The sequence below is a fragment of the Lontra canadensis genome, unplaced genomic scaffold (assembly GCF_010015895.1).
Source record: "Lontra canadensis isolate GAN:19392208 unplaced genomic scaffold, GSC_riverotter_1.0 scaffold12, whole genome shotgun sequence".
Lineage (NCBI taxonomy): Eukaryota > Metazoa > Chordata > Mammalia > Carnivora > Mustelidae > Lontra > Lontra canadensis.
This window is the reverse complement of record NW_022631006.1, coordinates 29,770,162-29,789,527: the sequence shown is the minus strand read 5'-3', so window position 1 is coordinate 29,789,527 and position 19,366 is coordinate 29,770,162. Positions and strand designations below refer to the sequence as shown.

Genomic DNA, 19,366 nt, shown 5'->3' with positions numbered 1-19,366 from the left:
TTTAGTTCTGACAGCAATATTTATGATTGAGGAGAGTGGAACATAGAGAGGTTAGGTCACAGTAAGTGGTGGGATCAGGTATTCAAACCCAGGCAGTGTGTTTTCAGAGTGAGCCCTTACCAGTAGGCATTAGTGTATCTCTAATTATAGTATGCAGACCTTGATACCTATTGCTTGCAGTTGCTGAAGAAATTTCTGTTAAATTTAAGAAGTCACCAATACTAACATCTTACCTGAAAAGTTTGTCAAATGACCCTATGTCTCTTTATAGATAAAAATCAGAAACCTTCCAGAGGGATTCATTTTTATCTTTAGGATCCTAATGAAATCCTCATCTGATTTGTTAACTGAAAGAGATAGAGATGGTAGGAAAAGTATAACTCTATCTGATACTCTATAAATGTGTGCTAATAGAAAGTATATATTTTACCTTTAATATGTATATTTTAATTAGGTTTTCAGCACTTTTTAAAAAGTCTAAATCATCATGAGTGTAAGGACTGCTAGTATATTTGTGTGGGAGTTTTAAGTGTGCTAGGTGTTGATTGGGATTTTGAATATGGTCATGCCTACTGCATGTCAGGTTTTATTGTGAGGGTTACAGGTAATAAATAAACGCAAGGCACATTAAAAAAGTGGCTGCTCAGTAAATACTATTATTCCCACCTGAAACACTCATTTCAGCAAGGCTTGGCTGTCAAGTGTACCAAACAGACTGGAAGGTGGCAGAATTTGGAGACAGAAAGGGTTTGGTGGATGTTGAGAATCTGTGCAAGATGGTTCATCTAGAAAGGGGAGCACAGGGATCACAAGTCCAGATTCGACAAGGGCTCAAGTCTGAGTTCTGAAGATCAGCCCAAGCAGAAGAGAATCTGCAGGTAGGAATCTGGGACCATTTCAGAGCAGTACAGGGTTGAGAGCCAGCTTCCTCCAGTAGCCAGGCTGACAGTTGGAGTTGGACATAGAACTGTTAGCCTTGTAGCATTTTTCTTCTTTTTCCTTTTTTCAACTACCCCACTGCACTCTAATATTCCAGACGTTTTTTTTGTTTTTTTTTTTTTTTAAGATTTTATTTGACAGAGCAAGAGAGCACAAGCAGCGGAGGGAGAAGAAGCAGGCTCCCGGGGCTCCATCCCAGGACCCTGGGATCATGACCTGAGCCAAAGGCAGATGCTTAACCAACTGAGCTGCCCAAGCTCCCCTCCAGACATAATTTAATCTGGAAACATATTATATATATAAAAATATTTTACAATAGTATGTGTTATGTTACTTCAGGTAACTTATGCAAGTTTTATAAGCAAATAACTTAAAGTCTCCCATAGTTTCAGAAGACTATTTTCAGATGTGATCTATATTAAAGCATTTGTACTCATAAGGTTTGAAATACGAAACTGTATCCCAGATTTTGCTAAGATACTTGGTTTTATTTATAATCCTTTTCATTGTATCACATTTTGAGAAAAATTTTCTCTGAATTCTTTATCTTTAAATATCTATAATCTCCTGTTACTACATTTCTTTCCTGGGTTAGCGCTCACTGGTTTTGTGAAGAATCAATCAAGAACTTTGATGAAATGGTCAGAGCAGCTGGGTTTCAAGAGAAATTAGGATTCGTCCTCTCACCTTTGTGCTTGGCAGTGGAAAACTAGGCATTTTATTTGGATTGAAATCCTTGGGATGGTTGAGTTTGTTTCTGCATCTACTTGAAAAAGCTGAATATGCGGGCCCTTTTTCTCTCCTTATTTTCAGTTTTATTGAGATCCCTTTGGATGATTTACCCATACTGTTAGTGATTAAGTTACATGATTATATTCTTTATATACTTTTAAGAAATGTATTATTGTGTATTTTGAATTTTTATACATATTAATACCTTTTTCTTTGTAGAAAAATTTTGACTGGACCAAGACTTCAAGTATCAAAAAATATAATAGACTTTTGACTAATTTCAGTGGTATTTTTTGCAGACAGATATTGGAGGGGGGGATTACATCTGTATCTAGAAGCCATAAGCATTAAATATAGGCAAGTGCCTGTTGCTAATTTTGGGAGATTATCAAGGTAGTGGTAATATTATTGCCACAAAAATCTATATTTATTGGAGAACTGGCGCATACGTAGCAAAAATTGAGAAGAGAGAATGTTTAATGCGAAGAGTAGTGTTAATGTGCTATGGCACAGGAATCTTATAGCACAGTGGTTCTCAGACTCTGATAGCAGAACCTTTGGATTCTTAAATTATTCATGACCCCAAAGAGCCTTTCTTTGTATTGGTTGCATCAAGTATAGAGAGAAAATCTGGCCTCATACATATGTGAAGCTGGAAGGGGGGATTTTTAATAATCTTTTTAGGTAATTATGAATATACTGTGTTACTAGATTAAAACTCGAGAAGTGGTAATCTTGCAAAAATTAATTATAATTTGAAATTTGAAACCACAACATTAACACTTTTTATACTCAGGTTATTGTACCTTTAATCCTTTACCATGGATGACTTTTTTTTTTTTTTTTTAAGATTTTAATTATTTATCTGACAGAGATCACAAGTAGGCAGAGAGGCAGGCAGAGAGAGGGGGGTAGCAGGCTCCCCACTGAGCAGAAAGCCCAATGCGAGGCTTGATCCCAGGACCCCGAGAGCATGACCTGAGCCTGAAGGCAGAGGCTCAACCCATTGAGCCCCCCAGGTGCCCCCCCATGGATGACTTTGTGACATCATGCATTGGTTCTCTCAGTTGTGCAGATCTTCTAAATGTTAACACATTTCATTATATGGTATCAAAGAATCATGTTTGTTAATATCACCACTAATTTTACCAGGAGAGTTTTAAGTAGGGAAGCTAAGTTCACAGTGGCAAGTCAGCTATTTCAGAATTCTAATTTTTGCTTGAAAACTCAAATATTTATCATTGACTACATAAGACATCATTCATGTTCCGTGAAATAGCAGGCTCACTTCATTAATTTTCAAGAAAATGTATGCTGGATACCCATGTCTGCTTAAATGGCTCCCTCAACTTGTTATTCAGATAATTGTAAAATTTTCCTTAAGACAATCATTGTACTTCAGTTTACAGATAGAAGTGTTTTGTGTGTATTTCCCATTTCTTTACACAGTATTGAAAAGACATGCTCAAGGGTTGGGATTTCTTACTATTAATCATTTTTTTACATCAAGGACGTTCTTAGAGAAACTGCCTCCCCCCCCCTTTCCATGAGCGTGCAGTAGTGAATAATTATTTTGGTTCCACTGCCTTGATTCATGCTAAGGCAGTAGGTTAACTACCATTGCTTTTGCATCATCAATGAGAACTAATGATAAAATTTTACCAACCTGAAGGAAAATACCTTCTCACTGAAAATCAGTGGGGGAATGCCTACAATTTCTCTGTGGTAATTTCTTTGTCTTAAGTATTTTGTTATGGTAGAGAAATTGAACAGAAACCTCATTTGGCATTATATTTGGATTCTTACTGGCAACCAGAAGCCTTGACATGTGAAGTCTTAGTAGATGTTTCTCTTGACTTTATAGGGGAAGTTAGAGATTTGACCTTCTAGCCCATTATTACCAGTCTTTCAGTCTTGTAGAGCTATTGAAGAGTAGCTAATGGTTGGAGAACTCACACTTCTCAATTTCAAAACTGGTTACAAAGCTGCAATAATCAAAATAACATGCTGTTAGTGTAAGGATAGACACATAGATCATGGAATAGAATTGAGAATCCAGAAACAAACATCCACATTTGTATAACTTGATTTTTTTTTTTTTTTAGATTTATGTATGTATTAAAGAGAAAGAGAGTGCATGCAAGTGGGGCAGCAGAGGGAGAGAGAGAACCTCAAGCAGACTCCTTGCTGAGTATAGGGGCCCAACTTAGGACTTGATTTCCTAACCCTGGGATCATGACCTGAGCGAAAATGAAGAGTAAGACTTTCAACTGACTGAGCCACCTGCATGCCCCAGTATCATTTGCTTTTTTAAAATACATAATTTGGTTTAAATTGGGACAGTTCAATGGGGGAAAGAATAGTCTTTTCAAACTGGATATCCCTATGCAAAAAAATGAACTTAGGCCCCTTCCCCACACCATTCAAAAAATTTAACTCAAAATTAACCATTAGGTCTAAATATCAGAGCTAAAACTGTAAAACTGTTATGGAAATACAGGTAAATCTTTGGATTGTCCTTGGATTAGACAAAGTCTTCTTAGGTATGAGATGAAAAAGCACAAGAAAATAATTTGGACTCCTTCAAAATTAAAAATGTTTGTGTTTCTAAGGACACCAGCATTATGAAAGTGAAGAGAACCCACTGAATGGGAAAAATTTGCAAGTCCTATCTGACAAGAAACTTATGTTTGGGTATAAAAGGAACTCTTACAAGTTAATAATAAAGCAGTAATTCATTTAGAGAATGGGCAAAGAATCTGAATAGGCACTTAAAGGTAGGTAGATGGTCTAATCATGTGAAAAAGTGCTCAGGATCATTAGCTGTCAGGGAAATGCAAATCAAAACTATAGTGAGTCACTACTTCGCACCCAATGGATGGCTCTGATTAAAAAAGTCAACAAATGTTGGTCATAACATGGAGAATTTGGAACCCTGATAGATTGCTGTTGAGAATATAAAGTGGTACACTTTGGAAAATAGTCTGGTTAAACTGTTAACCTCAAAAAGTTAAACATAGAATTAAACATATGACCTAGCAGTTCTTCACCTAGATACATACTCAGGTATGTCTACACAGAAGTACATGAGTGTTGATAGCACCATTATTGGTAATAGCTAAAAAATGGCAACAGCCCAGATGTCTAGCAGTTGATGAATAGATACTGTGTGGTAGATCCATAGGGTAGATTGTTACTCAGTGACAGAAAGGACAAAGTACTGTCACCTGCTACAACATGGGTGAACCTTGACAGCATGTCAAGTGAAAGAAGCCAGACACAAAGCCTTATGTATATGAAATGTCCAGGATGGACAAATCTGTGGAAACAGATTGGATTAACGGTTGTGTACGGCTGGGAGGAGATTTATAGTAATTGCTCGTGGGTTTCTTTTTGGGGAGATGAAAATGTTCTAAGATTAGATTGTGATGGTTTCGTAACTCTGAATACACTAAAACCATTGAACAGCACACTTTAAATGGATGAATTGTATTGTGTATGAATTCTGTCTCAATAAAACTATTTAATAGAGTAACTAATGACTGCCAAGCAAACATGTACCTTAAAGTTGGCATTTCTATTAAGAAAAAATTATATATGTGTATATATGTATACATACTTATGTATATGTATGCATATATCCTGAGGAGATACTTGAGGTCTGTATTCCAGTTTTACAAGGATAGAAAGAAAATGACCAAATTACTTACTCTTTGCTTTTCAGAAAGGAGAAGATGAATATGCCAACGTTGATGCCATTGTTGTATCAGTGGGTGTTGATGAAGAAATTGTTTATGCCAAATCAACTGCCTTACAGGTAAGGATTTATGGCAGTCTTAGCCCTGAGAGTCACTGAATCATTGACAGCACTGTTGAGCATGGTAGTCACTAGCCACATTAAAAGTTTAATTCCTCAATCCCAAGTCACAAGTACTCAGCACTGAGTGGACTAAAAAAAAACAAAAAACAAAAAACACATTCTTATATAAAAAGAAACAGCTATACTTTAAAAAAGGAACATAAAAGCGTACTGGAGAGTGCATAGAACATAAAGAGAAGTCTATAAATTGGGATTTAACAAAAAAAATCTGACAATGAATTAAGCAAAACAGTTCTTTCTCTTTTATTTTTTTTAAAGATTTTATTTCACAGGGAGAGAAGGAGGGAGCATGAGTCGGGAGAGGGGCAGAGAGAGAGAGGAAGAGGCAGATTTCGCGCTGAGTGTGGAGCTGGACACATGGCTAGATCTGAGGACCCTGAGATCATGATCTTAGCTGAAGTCAGACACCTAACTGATTGAGCCTCCCAGGCAGCCCAGTTCTTTCTCTTTTCGTTAGTCTTCAGGGACTCAAGGTTTTTCAGGTCTCTACTCTGCCATACACAGAGTCCATACCATGGTACAAAATTTGCTAACAGAAAGAATGCAGAAAGGGAAAAAAATGGAGACCTCCTTCCTTTTATAAAGAGACTTGCTTGAAGTCCTACAGAATACTCCTACTTAAAACGTATTGGCCAGAACTTTATGGCCATACTTAGCTGCAAGAAAGGATGGGAGATAGTCTTCATGCAGAGTCTTGTGCCCAGCTGACAATCCCGTCTTTCTGAGGAAGAAGAAATGAATAATTGGTAGGTAACTGGCAGTCTTTGGGGGAGCTAGAATGTGCAGTTCCCTGATTTGCTACTCTGTCCCTTGTTTTATGCATTTCTGTCCTACTAAACAACAGTATAGTTCCTGTAAACACAAATTATCCAAATGCACTGATGGTCTTTATTATGGACTATCTCAAACATCAAAGTTGATAAAGTAATATATTGAACTCCCACGTACCCATTTTCCAATAAATTGCCAGCTCTTGGCCAGTTTCATTTGTGTCCACATCTACATTATTTTGAAGCTAATTCCAGACACTTTATTTTTAATCTATAAATACTGTTAATCACATGTTATCTTTTCCTATAGACATGGCTCTTTGGTTATGAACTAACTGATACCATCATGGTCTTCTGTGATGACAAAATCATCTTTATGGCCAGCAAGAAGAAAGTGGAGTTTTTAAAACAGATCGCCAACACTAAGGGCAATGAGAATGCTAATGGAGCCCCTGCCATCACACTGCTGATACGGGAAAAGGTCAGAACCAATAAAGGATGTGTCATAACTGTGAAAGAATGTTTAAAAGTGATGAACAGAAATGCCCTCTAGGAATTTAAAAAGACACAGAGGAAGATTTTAGCTGACTGTGGTTGTAATTACAAAATTCTGTCGCATCTTTGTTGTGTTTGTTAGGAGAAAAAAAGGTTCACTAACCTTGTCAGTTCTGCAGCAAAACATTCAGGCTGTGAGAGTCTGTTGAATGCTCACATTATCTGTCCTTTCTTGAGGATACTGTTAGCTTGTTTGTTTTCACCTTAGTACCGTCATTAGAATAAGTAACTTTTTTTTTAAGTAGTCACTTTTGTTTTCATCTCGAACCTTCATTAAAATAAGTAACATCTTTTTAAGTAATCACTGCCTCCAGTGTGGGGCTCGAACTCACAGTGCTGAGATTGTCACGTGCTGTACTGACTCAGCGAGCTGGGTGTCCGTAGATTAAATAACTTTAAATATCCTTAAGGAATCTGAGATATACCTCCTTTTCAGTTTTTATCACATGTGATTTATTTTTTTTAAGGTCTGTCTGAGAGAGCATGTAAGCATGCATACAGGCACCCGTATGTGCATGTGCTGTGGTGAGGGAGGGGCAGAGGGAGCGTGAGAGAGAGTCTTAAGCAGATCTGAGTTGAGTGCAGAGCCTGACGCCCGACTCAATCTCATGACCCAGAGCATGACCTGAGCCAAAACCAAGGGACAGATGCTTAACCAATTGTGCCACCCAGGTGCCCCACATGTAATCTTTTTTGTCATACTTCCAATCTGGCACTTTTTCTCCAAATATTGTTCATCTTGTGTTTTAGCTATTCATGAAAAAAAGAATAGTCTTTTTTTAGAAGATTTTATTTGAGGGGAGGGGGGAGAGAGAGAGAGCACATGCACGATAGCGGGGAGGAGCAGGCAGAGGGAGAAGCAGACTTCCTGCAGAGCAGGGAGTATAATGCAGGACTTTATCCTGGGACTCCAGGATCATGAGCTGAGCCGAAGGCACTCTCCTAACCAACTGAGCCACCCAGGCGCCCAGAAAAAGAATAGTCTTATCAACTTACGTGGCACTTCAGTATGTAAAAATATCCAAAGAAATTTTGTGTTAACTTTTAGTGTGTTATAATCTGTCCCAAGGAAGTAGATGGGGCATGAGAAGAGAATTTATTCTTTCTGTGGTTGCAGATATTTGTCTCTGCCTATTACTAGTAGAACATAGATATCTAATTCTAAAACTAATTAACTCCTTTTTTTCTTTGTGGCACTGATAGAATGAAAGCAATAAGAGCAGCTTTGACAAAATGATTGAAGCCATTAAAGAAAGCAAGAATGGCAAGAAGATTGGAGTGTTCAGCAAAGACAAATTCCCTGGAGAGTTCATGAAGAACTGGAATGACTGCCTCAACAAAGAGGGCTTTGACAAAGTAAGAATACTCCCGGAAACAAGCTAATTGGGAGTTGGGAAGACCAAAAGTGTGACAGGTTTCCATAACAATAATACAAAGTATTTGTTTTGGGAAAACTGTATTCCTTCACATTTCTATTTTTCATTCTGTTTGGCTGAGCAGTAAGCCAATTTGACTTTTCAGTTAGGGGTGAGACATTGGGAAGATAGTTCAGCTATTTCAGAGAGAAACAGGAAAATCTCTTATCCAGAAAATACATTTTTTTCCTCCCTGTTATCCTGCCTATTTTCCTTCTTCAGCCTTTACAAAATCCTTTAGAGAGGAGCATTTACATTTACATTTAAATGATTCATTAATGTAATACCTATTAGAGTACACACTGTGACCTGGTAAAGAGCTATTTTAAATATTTATTCAATCCAGAAAAAGAGTATTTCAGTATTTTGTAAACTACTGATGAATAAGTGATTTTTGAATAAATTATGAATAAATAATATTTGCTAAATAACCAGGTATCTTCACTGATGATATTCAAATTGGGAGAGATGCATTTCTTTAGCAATTCTCTATTTACATGTTAGAAACTCTTACACTTTGCAGATAGATATCAGTGCAGTTGTGGCCTATACCATTGCTGTAAAGGAGGATGGGGAGCTCAACCTAATGAAGAAAGCAGCTAGCATCACCTCTGAGGTCTTCAACAAATTCTTCAAGGAACGAGTCATGGAAATAGTTGATGCAGATGAGGTAAATGGAGAGGTGCAAGTCTTACTGTTTTTTTTTTTTGTTTTTGTTTTTTGTTTTTTGGTTTTTTTTTTTAGTCTTACTGTTTTAATGAAGGAGAAGTAAGTCCCTACCGTGCAGTACTTTTTGGTGCATGTTCAGCTGCCTTTGAAATTAGGCCTTTGGTACATAAATTGGTGGTGTGTAATTGTGCCAGCTTTTTTCTTTTCGTTCCTTTTTTTTTTTTTTTTTTTAAGATTTTATTTATTTATTTGACAGAAACAGTGAGAGAGGGAACACAAGCAAAGGGAGTGGGGGAGGGAGAAGCAGGTTCAATTCCAGGACCCTGGGATCATGACCTGAGCCAAAGGCAGGCACCTAACGCCTGAGCCACCCAGGCGCCCCTCTTTCTCTTCTCTCCTCTCCTTTCCCTTCCTCTCCTCTTCTCTCTCCTTCCTTCCTTCCTTCCTTTCAGATTGTTTTATTTGAGAGAGAGTGACCGCTCACGTGCGCCTGTGCATGCAGTGGGGGAGGGGCAGAGGGAGAGAGAGGGAATCCCAAGCAGTCTCTCCGCTGAGCGGGAAGCCTTTTGCTGGGCTCAGTCTCAAAACTGGAGATCTGACCTGTGCTGAAACCAAGAGTTGGACACTCAACTGAGCCATCCAGGCGCCCTGCCAGCTCTTTTTCAAAGTAACTGTAAACCTACACTATATAGTTTATTGAGGTTATTCAGTATTTTATTTGAGAATTCCTCATATGGCTGTGAATTTCACATACTGTGTCAAAATCAGTTTTGCAGGCATACCACTGTGTTACCTGACACGTAAACCGTTTCATAAGACTTTTTTAGCATCCTAAGTGATATCAGGATATATCTTATCTTCAGACAATAATATCCACACATCCAAAACTGTTAGCCACTGTTTGATGACTTTATAAATACTGTTTTATTTCTGGGCATTCTTACAGAAAGTTCGACACAGCAAACTGGCTGAATCTGTGGAAAAGGCCATTGAAGAGAAAAAATACCTAGCTGGGGCAGACCCTTCTACTGTGGAAATGTGTTACCCTCCTATCATTCAAAGTGGTGGCAACTATAATCTCAAGTTCAGTGTGGTGAGGTAAGTGTGAGAACTTCAAAATATAACAACCAGAGTATTTCAACTTCTAGCCAGTTTTTTTTCTTGGACTCATTCTGGAATTCAGAAAAGTGGAAAGAGAATAACCATTAGTCTGCCTTCTACATTATTCCCTGCATTTTTTTTTTCTTTTTTAAAGTTTTATTTTTAAATAATCTCTATACCCAGTGTGGGGCTCAAACTCAAAATTGGGAGATTTTAAGAGTCACACACTCCACAGACTGAGCCAGCCAGGCATCTTTACTTACTTCTATTTTATTTCACATTGGTACTCATTTCTTACTTGAGCATTTATTTGATTTTGCTTTTCCAGGTGATTAAAAATACCAAGAAAAAATGCAAATCATGTTGCGAAAAACCATTAGGATGTTATTAGATATGCCATAATGTAATTCTTCTAATTTTTAAAAATATTGTAGGGAATGCTGTTTTTCCTGGTCAGGCTGAAGGGACTAATTTCATAATGAATACTACATTTCATAGTGGCTGGTGGATAAGTGATGCCTTATCCCTGTACTGTTAAACTGTGATAAATATATTTTGGTATATTCTTTGTTTAGGATACCACAACTCACCTTCTCTCTGAATTTTTATCCTGCGTTTTGGTCACCAATTTTACTCCCCTATAACCTGCTTTGTTTATTTAAAAAAAAAAAAAAAAAAAGTTTAGGTCCTTAGGTCCTTCTTGCTTCAGCTTCGGGATATAGCAGGAAAAGGTAGCGATTACAGGTGTTGTATGGCAGGAATACTAAGGACTTGGCTAGTTTTCATAACGAAATTCTTTCTTCCTTTGGTCTCTAGTGACAAGAATCACATGCATTTTGGGGCCATCACTTGTGCCATGGGTATTCGCTTCAAATCTTACTGCTCCAACCTTGTTCGCACTTTGATGGTTGACCCTTCTCAGGAAGTTCAAGAAAATTACAATTTTTTGCTCCAACTTCAAGAGGAACTGCTAAAGGAATTAAGACATGGTGAGGTGCCTTAGAAAAGAAGTTTGGAAATGATGTAACAAAAATGTTTCTAGTGTTTATGTGCATTTCTGTCCCTGAGGTTCTTGTACTAAAAATAGAATCAGATTTTACCAACCTTGAACCATGCTACCATTCCATTCTTAAGTCTCCTTTTGGGCATGAGTAGTTACATTGGTTTTAATTGGTGTTTACAAAAAACTTCTGTGACTGGTTGGACACAGCTGTGTCCAGATCCTCTTAAAATACCTTGGCCTTATTACTTTCCTTTAGAAGGTTTTGAGAACTAATATCTCTGCAACAGAATGTATATTGCTAATTCTACATCAAATGGATACAAGGATCATAGTCTCAGAACTAATAGCAGCTCTGCTAAGCAAGCAATTGTCGACCTCAAAAGGCAGCAAAGTGCTTGACACCACACCTCTGTTGTCTTGAAATTCCATACTTCAGTTAGCTAACTGGGACTTTATGTGTTTCACCTTTAAGCTACTCTGTAAGCCCTCCCCATCTCTTCTAGACACTCTTCCTCATGATCTCAAGTCAATCTTGAGAAATCCTATTGGAAATCATAGTCACATGTAGCTTGGTGAGGATAAAGACCCCTTTGAGGCTACCATATCTAGACTGTTCTGGCTTGAAATGTCTGTTCATATCCTAAATAGTGAAAAATTAAGGCCAGAGTTCTTCTAATAGTAATTTACCCCTTCAGTAGTCCTGTTTTTCAAAATGTGTATTTAATATCGTGCCATTTATCTACTCTTAAATTATTTCATTGAGACTATCTAGCATCCCATAGTTCTCCTGAGTCAGTGATTCTCAAGTAGTATAATGACTAGGTGACTAGGTGAATTGTTTTTAAAAATGCAAATTTCTAATCCTTACCATTCCTGCAGCTTTTTTTTTTTTTTTTTTTTTTTTTTTTTTTTTTTAAGGTTTTTATTTAGGGGCACCCGAGTGGTATAGTCAGTTAAGTGTGCAACTCTTGGTTTCAGCTCAGGGCATGATCTCGGGTCATAAGCCCGGGTTGGACTCCATGTTCAGTGCAGAGTCTGCTTGAAATTCTCTCTCCCTCTTCTCTTTCTGCTCGTGCACATGCATGCACACACTCTCTCAAATCTTTAAAAAATTTTTTTATTTATTTGAGAGAGAGAGCACGCATATGCACATGTAGGGAGGGCCAGGTGAGGAGTGAGAGAGACAAGCAGACTCCACTCTGAGCACGGAGCCCCATATAGGGCTTGATCCCATGACCTGAGCCAAAATTAAGAGCCACTGAGCCACTCAGGCACCCCACAGCTGAAGTTCTTAGTTCACACTTTGAGAAACTCTGCTTTAGGGGACAGGTAAAAAACTGTTGATAAACCAAATCAAATCAAACCTTTTTTTTTTTTTTTCTTGAAAGATTACTGTGTTTCCTCTCTGTCTTGTCATTAGGTGTAAAGATATGTGACGTGTATAATGCTGTCATGGACGTGGTTAAAAAGCAGAAACCAGAGCTGCTGAACAAAATTACCAAAAATCTAGGGTAAGATGTGAAAATGTACATTGTCACTCTGAGACAATGTTCATGACTGGCCATGGTCAGGCAAAATATTCTTAGATTGATTCACCATTTATGGTGAACCAACATACAAATATCCAACATTTATGGACTGTTAAGTATTGAACTTAGATGCCAAACATAGTGTTATCAGAGAATGTGAGAAAGATTCCCTTTCTACTCCCAGGGGTGGGGTGGAGATTTTTACAGACCAGTGTAGTAGATACCAATAGGTTGTTCTAGGCTTAAATTATTAGTGTTAGGATATATTACTGACTATTTCCTGTCTCAGAACACCTCAGCTCATGTTTGTAAATGAAATACTCTGAGATGTCCTACTATTTACATTGTTTTTTCAGTTTTTATTTAATTAAGTATTTCTTAGGTGTGTTTGACATTGAACACTTAGAAATACTTAAGAACATCTTACAGAACCAAAGACATTTCAGGAAACAAAGGCTGTGATCAGTTTCTTTAGATGGAAACTAGTCTGGGATATATAGTTTCTTTCTGGATTTCTCTCATGGACAAGAGGAAATATATCAACCTGTACCAAGTCCTGGCCCAGGTGACTTACTGAATCCTTGTTATCAACATTCCACTAACAGTCGCCTTGCTCAATTTAACATTACAGCCTTGGTAATATACCCATTAATGGTCTGTCAGGTTGTTTATAGGAAGACTCTTAATTTGATTTCATGGTAGAATAATAAAATTTAAGTATGAGTGAGTAAACTAAAATAAAGAAGGCTTGATGTAATAAATGTTACATGAAGCACTTAATTAGGAAATTCTTTTCAGCATATTGTTAGCCCAAAGACTATCCTTGAATCCTGCTCCTTAAATGACTGATGAGCAGAGGCAAATCACTCAACATGTTTGCCTGCCTTACCCTGAAAATTGAAATAGAATATATTGTACTCGATCCACGTTAGAGATCTTTTAGTCTATTTGCTGTAGTTTCTCTTCATTTCTTTTTTTAGGTTCGGAATGGGAATCGAATTCCGTGAAGGCTCTTTAGTAATTAATAGTAAAAATCAGTACAAACTGAAAAAAGGTGAGTTTTGCAGGCATGCAGTAGGAAAATACTTTTTTGAATAGTTTCCTGTAGCTTTATTTCCCCCCTTTTGTGTAAACTCAACCCTTTTCCATTCTCTCACAGTTAGACTCTGATTCCTGTTTGCTGTTGTAGGGATGGTTTTCAGCATCAATTTGGGATTCTCTGATCTAACTAATAAGGAAGGGAAGAAACCAGAAGAGAAAACCTATGCTCTCTTCATTGGTGACACAGTGCTTGTGGATGAGGTATGTATTGCTTCTTCAACTTTTGAATGTTTGTGAACTGACATTGAAGATACATTTTGTACTCTACGGGTTTTTTTTCTTGAAAGTGTTTGTCAGATGCTAGCTGAAGGGAGAGATCTGTGACAGTGACCTAATATACCTAGAAATAGATACTGTCATCCCAAATACAGGGAGTGATTTAAACTAAGTCATTCATGGGGCGCCTGGGTGGCTCAGTTGGTTAAGCCTCTGCCTTCGGCTTACTCATAATCTCAGGGTCCTGGGATCAAGGCCTGCATCGGGCTTTCTGCTCCGCAGGGAGCCTGCTTCCTCCTCTCTCTCTCTGTCTGCTTCTCTGCCTACTTGTGATCTCTGTCTGTCAAATAAATAAATTTAATAAATAAATAAATAAATAAACAAGATCTTTAAAAAAAAAATAAACTAAGCCATTCATTAGTTTGTGACTTGAACCCTAATCATGATAATATCAGGAACTGATTCTTTTTTACTTTAACAACTCTATTGAGTTACAGTTTATATGCCATATAATTCACCTACTCTTAAGTATATAATTTAGTGATTTTTAGTGATTTTCTGTTGTGCAACCATCACTACAGTCTAATTTTAGAACATTTTTATCGCCTCTGAAAGAAACCTGGTACCCTAGCCCCCCAAACCTAGGTAATGACTAAACCACTTTCTAAGGGTTTGCTTGTTCTAGGCTTTTATGGCCTTTTGTAACTGTTTTTTTGTTTTTGTTTTCACTTAGCAGAACTGATTCCTTAATAGCAAATACTTCTGATATCTTATTATATAAAGACTTTTATGCAGTAGTTCATCGAATTATAATACCCTACGAAGTAGATACTCTGCCCTCAGATTAAAAAAAAAAACTGGGACACAGAGCAGTAGCAGTCAATAGCCGGATGTCACCACTAGGAAGTGACTGAGCCAGGTTTCAAATCAAGCCTATATTCTTAATCATTATCTCAGTGTTGTCTGCCAAATTATAGTTCCTCATGAGATTGGGAAAATAAAATCTGTATGTATTCATTGTCAAAGATTTTAATATCCAGAAGTTTCAAAGCACTGCTTTCCTATATACTAGGCTAGAAAGTGAAAGTGCCTCATTTAAATGCTCTTACGAATGTCTGACTTCTTCCTTTTATTCCAGGATGGCCCAGCTACTGTTCTTACTTCTGTGAAGAAGAAAGTGAAGAACGTGGGGATTTTTCTAAAGGTAGGAAAAAGGAAGATAAGTGGTATAGGAAGTTTGGCACTGTAAAAAGGCAAAAATTATGTTGCCTAAGAAGATTAAAACTGGAATTTCTGAGTATGATTTTTTTTTTGCCTATAGAATGAGGATGAAGAAGAGGAGGAGGAGGAGAAAGATGAAGCCGAGGACCTGTTGGGAAGAGGTTCTCGGGCAGCATTACTTACAGAAAGGACACGAGTGAGTTTATGGTTTCAGCCTACATTGATCTCTACCTGTCCTGTGGTTTGTATCTAGGGCCCATTTGTAGGACTGACACTTTTCTTTCTCCAGAATGAGATGACTGCAGAAGAGAAACGAAGAGCACATCAAAAGGAACTGGCTGCTCAACTGAATGAGGAAGCAAAGAGGCGACTGACAGAACAGAAAGGAGAACAACAGATTCAGAAGTAAGAGTTTACATCAGGCAGCAAGGTTGTCTTAGGTTCATATGTGGTTTATGGAAATTTCTTACAAAAATTTTTTATCCCCACTCCAGAGCTCGCAAATCTAACGTGTCCTATAAAAACCCATCTTTGATGCCTAAGGAACCACATATTCGGGAAATGAAGATCTATATTGATAAGAAATACGAAACTGTGATAATGCCTGTGTTCGGTATTGCGACGCCTTTTCACATTGCCACAATCAAGGTATGAATGTTGAGTCAGGCTCCATCCAGACTGTTTCTGAAACTAGTGATTGTGCTCTCCACATACTCTTTTTTTGGACTGCACCGTCTCTCCCCATCCCCTGCTGTCCCTCTCCTTCCTTCCCAGTTTTCACTTTGCTAGAAAGTTCAGTGATCTAGTCTAGAAATACCATTTGCAATAAGCATTTTTTAACATGTAGTTGGACACGTGGCTCCAGGTGCTCGGAGGTTAGTGATTCTTTTGGAAGCATACATTTGGTCTTACAAAAAAAATAAGTTACAGGTCAGTAGAGCTAGATCCAGATTTACAGGGTAGGTTTAGCAGTCAGCTTGTAACTTGCAACTTAACTTTATGTCCCCATAACTACTAATCCTTAATTTGGAAAGAAACGTGTTTATTTTGTTAATGCTTTTCCTTTCTTTGAACAGAATATAAGCATGTCCGTGGAAGGAGATTATACTTACTTGCGAATCAACTTCTACTGCCCAGGCAGTGCTCTGGGCAGGAATGAGGGCAACATCTTTCCTAACCCAGAAGCCACTTTCGTCAAGGAAATGTGAGTCCCCAGGAAAAAACCATCCCCAAATCCCTGCTGGTTGGAGTGGCACTCTCAGAAACGTTTCGTTGTCTCTGCTGTGTCCCCCCTCGGTGGTACCTGTTTAGAATCATCCTGCTAGCTTTGTAATATTTTGAGGATGGAACCCAATTTGGAGTCCTCATGAAAATATGTTAAACTGATTATATATGTTTTGTAGTAGAATTATAAATAAGGAAATGCGTGCCTCATTGGAGTTCATTCCTTCATGGTATGGAATGGGATAATTGACTATGCCAGATTTGAAAAATAAGTGTGATTTCCTACCCAGTGGATTAGCCATCTATAATAGTCTCTGTTTCAGAGAGAAGAAAGGGAGATGTTTTTCAGCTTTCCAGACATTGTCCTACTATTCACTGGTACTTTTTTATCCTGAAAGTTACTAAGTCCGTTAAAAATAGAGTAAAGAGTGCAGGTTACCCATCCTGATAAAGAAACTTAGATATGTTCTGGCTTCCCCTTTTTAACAGTACATACCGAGCTTCAAATATGAAGGCTCCTGGAGAACAGACAGTACCAGCCTTGAACCTCCAGAATGCTTTCCGAATTATAAAAGAAGTACAGAAGCGCTATAAGACCCGGGAAGCAGAAGAGAAGGAGAAGGAGGTGAGCTTGCACACAAACAAAGCACCTTTCTGTAACAGGAAACGTGTGGGTTTGGCAGACACAGCAGAGATACGTGAGGATTCACACTGATTCTCATTCTACTTAGGGTATTGTGAAACAGGACTCCCTGGTGATCAATCTCAACCGGAGTAATCCCAAACTGAAAGATCTATACATTCGCCCAAACATTGCCCAAAAGAGGATGCAGGGTTCACTGGAGGCCCATGTCAATGGTATGGATGATAATCTCTCGTGGATCTGGGCTTTGTCTCTGGGGCACATTTGTAGATGATCAGATAATACAGTATGTCAGAGAAACGCTGGGAGGAATCTATTGACATTGGTCCATGGGCACAAGGAAAGCCCTCTGTAGTTTTCGGCATTTTCTCTGACCCTGTGCAAATCAGCCAGAAAAAATGCAGTGTCTTCTGGCCTCACCTCATGCTGCTTCTTGATGCTTAGCTTCGTCGTTTGTCCCCAGGCTTCCGCTTCACCTCTGTTCGGGGAGACAAAGTGGACATCCTGTACAATAACATCAAGCATGCTTTGTTTCAGCCGTGTGATGGAGAGATGATTATTGTCTTGCACTTTCACCTCAAGGTACACCTGTCTCCTTACTAGCTGTCGGGTCTTGGGCAAGATCTTTGTGTCACCCTTTTTCCTTTAAAATAGTGATGAATAATATCACCTGTCGCATAAGATTATTAAGAGGATTGAATGTTATAAGGTTTATAAAGTTCACCGTGTCTGAAATCTAGAAGGTGCTCAACATGTATGTTCCTTTGGTGTGATACCTAATGACCACCAAACGAAAGGTTTTCTCCAGATTCCTGTTTCTGAAGTAGAAAAATGTTCCTTAGACGCAGTTTATTTCCAGCCTAATCTCTGAAGTCCGTTCTAATAAACAGTCCTTTTTATAATTCATAGGCTTTTACATTCTCAGATGTCATTATTTATGATGTTTTAATTATATTTGATTTTTTTTTTAAGATTTTTATTTATTCATGGACAGAGAGAGATCACAAGTAGGCAGAGAAGCAGGCAGAGAGAGGATGGGGGGGGGAGTAGGCTCCCCGCTGAGCAGAGCGCCCGATGCGGGACTTGATCCCAGGACCCTGAGATGATGACCTGAGCTGAAGGCAGAGGCTTAACCCACTGAGCCACCCAGGTGTCCCTATATTTGATGTTTTAGTTATATTTACATAAATGCCATGGTTTCCAGCATAGGTATTATTTCTTTTTTCGTCTTGTTTGTTGTTGTCTGCTTCTTTGAGTTTTCTGATTTCTTTCTTGTGTTTTCTGCTCTGCCTGCAGAATGCCATCATGTTTGGGAAGAAGCGGCACACAGATGTGCAATTCTATACGGAAGTGGGAGAGATTACCACAGACTTGGGCAAACATCAGCACATGCATGACCGAGATGACCTCTATGCTGAGCAGGTCTATGAGATTTCCTGTTTGTTTTTTTTTTTGCAGGGTACTGAGGTAGCTTGTGGTTCAGATCTGAGTTCAGTAGTCATTGTATTTTATGAACCACCCCTGAATTTTTCTGTGGAACCACTCAAGTATTTGTGGGGATGGCCCAGCGCCATGGTTTGTGGATTAGGCATCAGTTGCAGCCTTGGCCGCACAGTTACGGTATAATGGCCTCTAGGACAGTATCCGTGTCGGCATCATGGGTATGAGAATTATGGACTGTAGAAGCACTTCGGACTTTTTGAAGGGATGTACTATTAACAAGTAAAGTGATGCCTATGGTTAATTAGTATTTTTTTTCTTATACAGATGGAACGGGAAATGAGGCATAAACTGAAAACAGCCTTTAAAAATTTCATTGAGAAAGTAGAGGCTCTAACTAAGGAGGAACTGGAATTTGAAGTGCCTTTTAGGGACTTGGGGTAACATATCTCCTCATCTTTTTGGCCTGAAGTGTTGCTGTCTACCTGTTAGAAAAATTAGTTATTCTTCCTTTATAATAACTCAGCATAACAGATCATTCCCTTTTTCCTTTGACTGAAAACCTTTGAGACATCCATTCCCTCTTGAACATTTTTAGGGCGGGGGTGAGTGGCTCAGACTGAGAGGCTTACCCTGTAAATGACTCCAGTTTGCATGCTGGAGCTGGGTTTGGAATGGGGAAAGGAAGAAGTGTATTGTAGCAGCATATTTCTCTTGCAGTAGGCCCAGTCTTACGTGAGTCTTTTTTCTTACTCTTTTTCAGATTTAATGGTGCTCCTTACAGGAGTACTTGCCTCCTTCAGCCCACTAGTAGTGCGCTGGTAAATGCTACAGAGTGGGTGAGTATTTCTTACCTCCTTTCAGTAAGAAAATTGTTAGAGAAAAGAAAGCAGAAGGATAGGTATTTTGATTTTTTTTTTTTTAAGAT

The 19,366-nt window shown here is 38.4% G+C and overlaps 1 protein-coding gene across 1 annotated transcript in view; it reads left to right on the top strand.

The window, feature by feature from the left end:
- Positions 1-19,366, top strand: part of SUPT16H (SPT16 homolog, facilitates chromatin remodeling subunit) — a 39,266-nt gene that overhangs the window by 9,520 nt on the left and 10,380 nt on the right. Inside the window, exons 2-21 of the mRNA XM_032857019.1 lie at positions 5,396-5,488; positions 6,632-6,802; positions 8,080-8,232; positions 8,815-8,961; positions 9,907-10,058; positions 10,878-11,050; positions 12,485-12,575; positions 13,574-13,647; positions 13,783-13,895; positions 15,049-15,114; positions 15,232-15,327; positions 15,421-15,536; positions 15,626-15,779; positions 16,208-16,335; positions 16,845-16,980; positions 17,087-17,213; positions 17,462-17,580; positions 18,295-18,420; positions 18,766-18,878; positions 19,202-19,277. Coding sequence (XP_032712910.1) covers positions 5,396-5,488; positions 6,632-6,802; positions 8,080-8,232; positions 8,815-8,961; positions 9,907-10,058; positions 10,878-11,050; positions 12,485-12,575; positions 13,574-13,647; positions 13,783-13,895; positions 15,049-15,114; positions 15,232-15,327; positions 15,421-15,536; positions 15,626-15,779; positions 16,208-16,335; positions 16,845-16,980; positions 17,087-17,213; positions 17,462-17,580; positions 18,295-18,420; positions 18,766-18,878; positions 19,202-19,277 — 2,424 coding nt within the window. The remainder of the gene's footprint in view (positions 1-5,395; positions 5,489-6,631; positions 6,803-8,079; positions 8,233-8,814; positions 8,962-9,906; positions 10,059-10,877; positions 11,051-12,484; positions 12,576-13,573; positions 13,648-13,782; positions 13,896-15,048; positions 15,115-15,231; positions 15,328-15,420; positions 15,537-15,625; positions 15,780-16,207; positions 16,336-16,844; positions 16,981-17,086; positions 17,214-17,461; positions 17,581-18,294; positions 18,421-18,765; positions 18,879-19,201; positions 19,278-19,366) is intronic.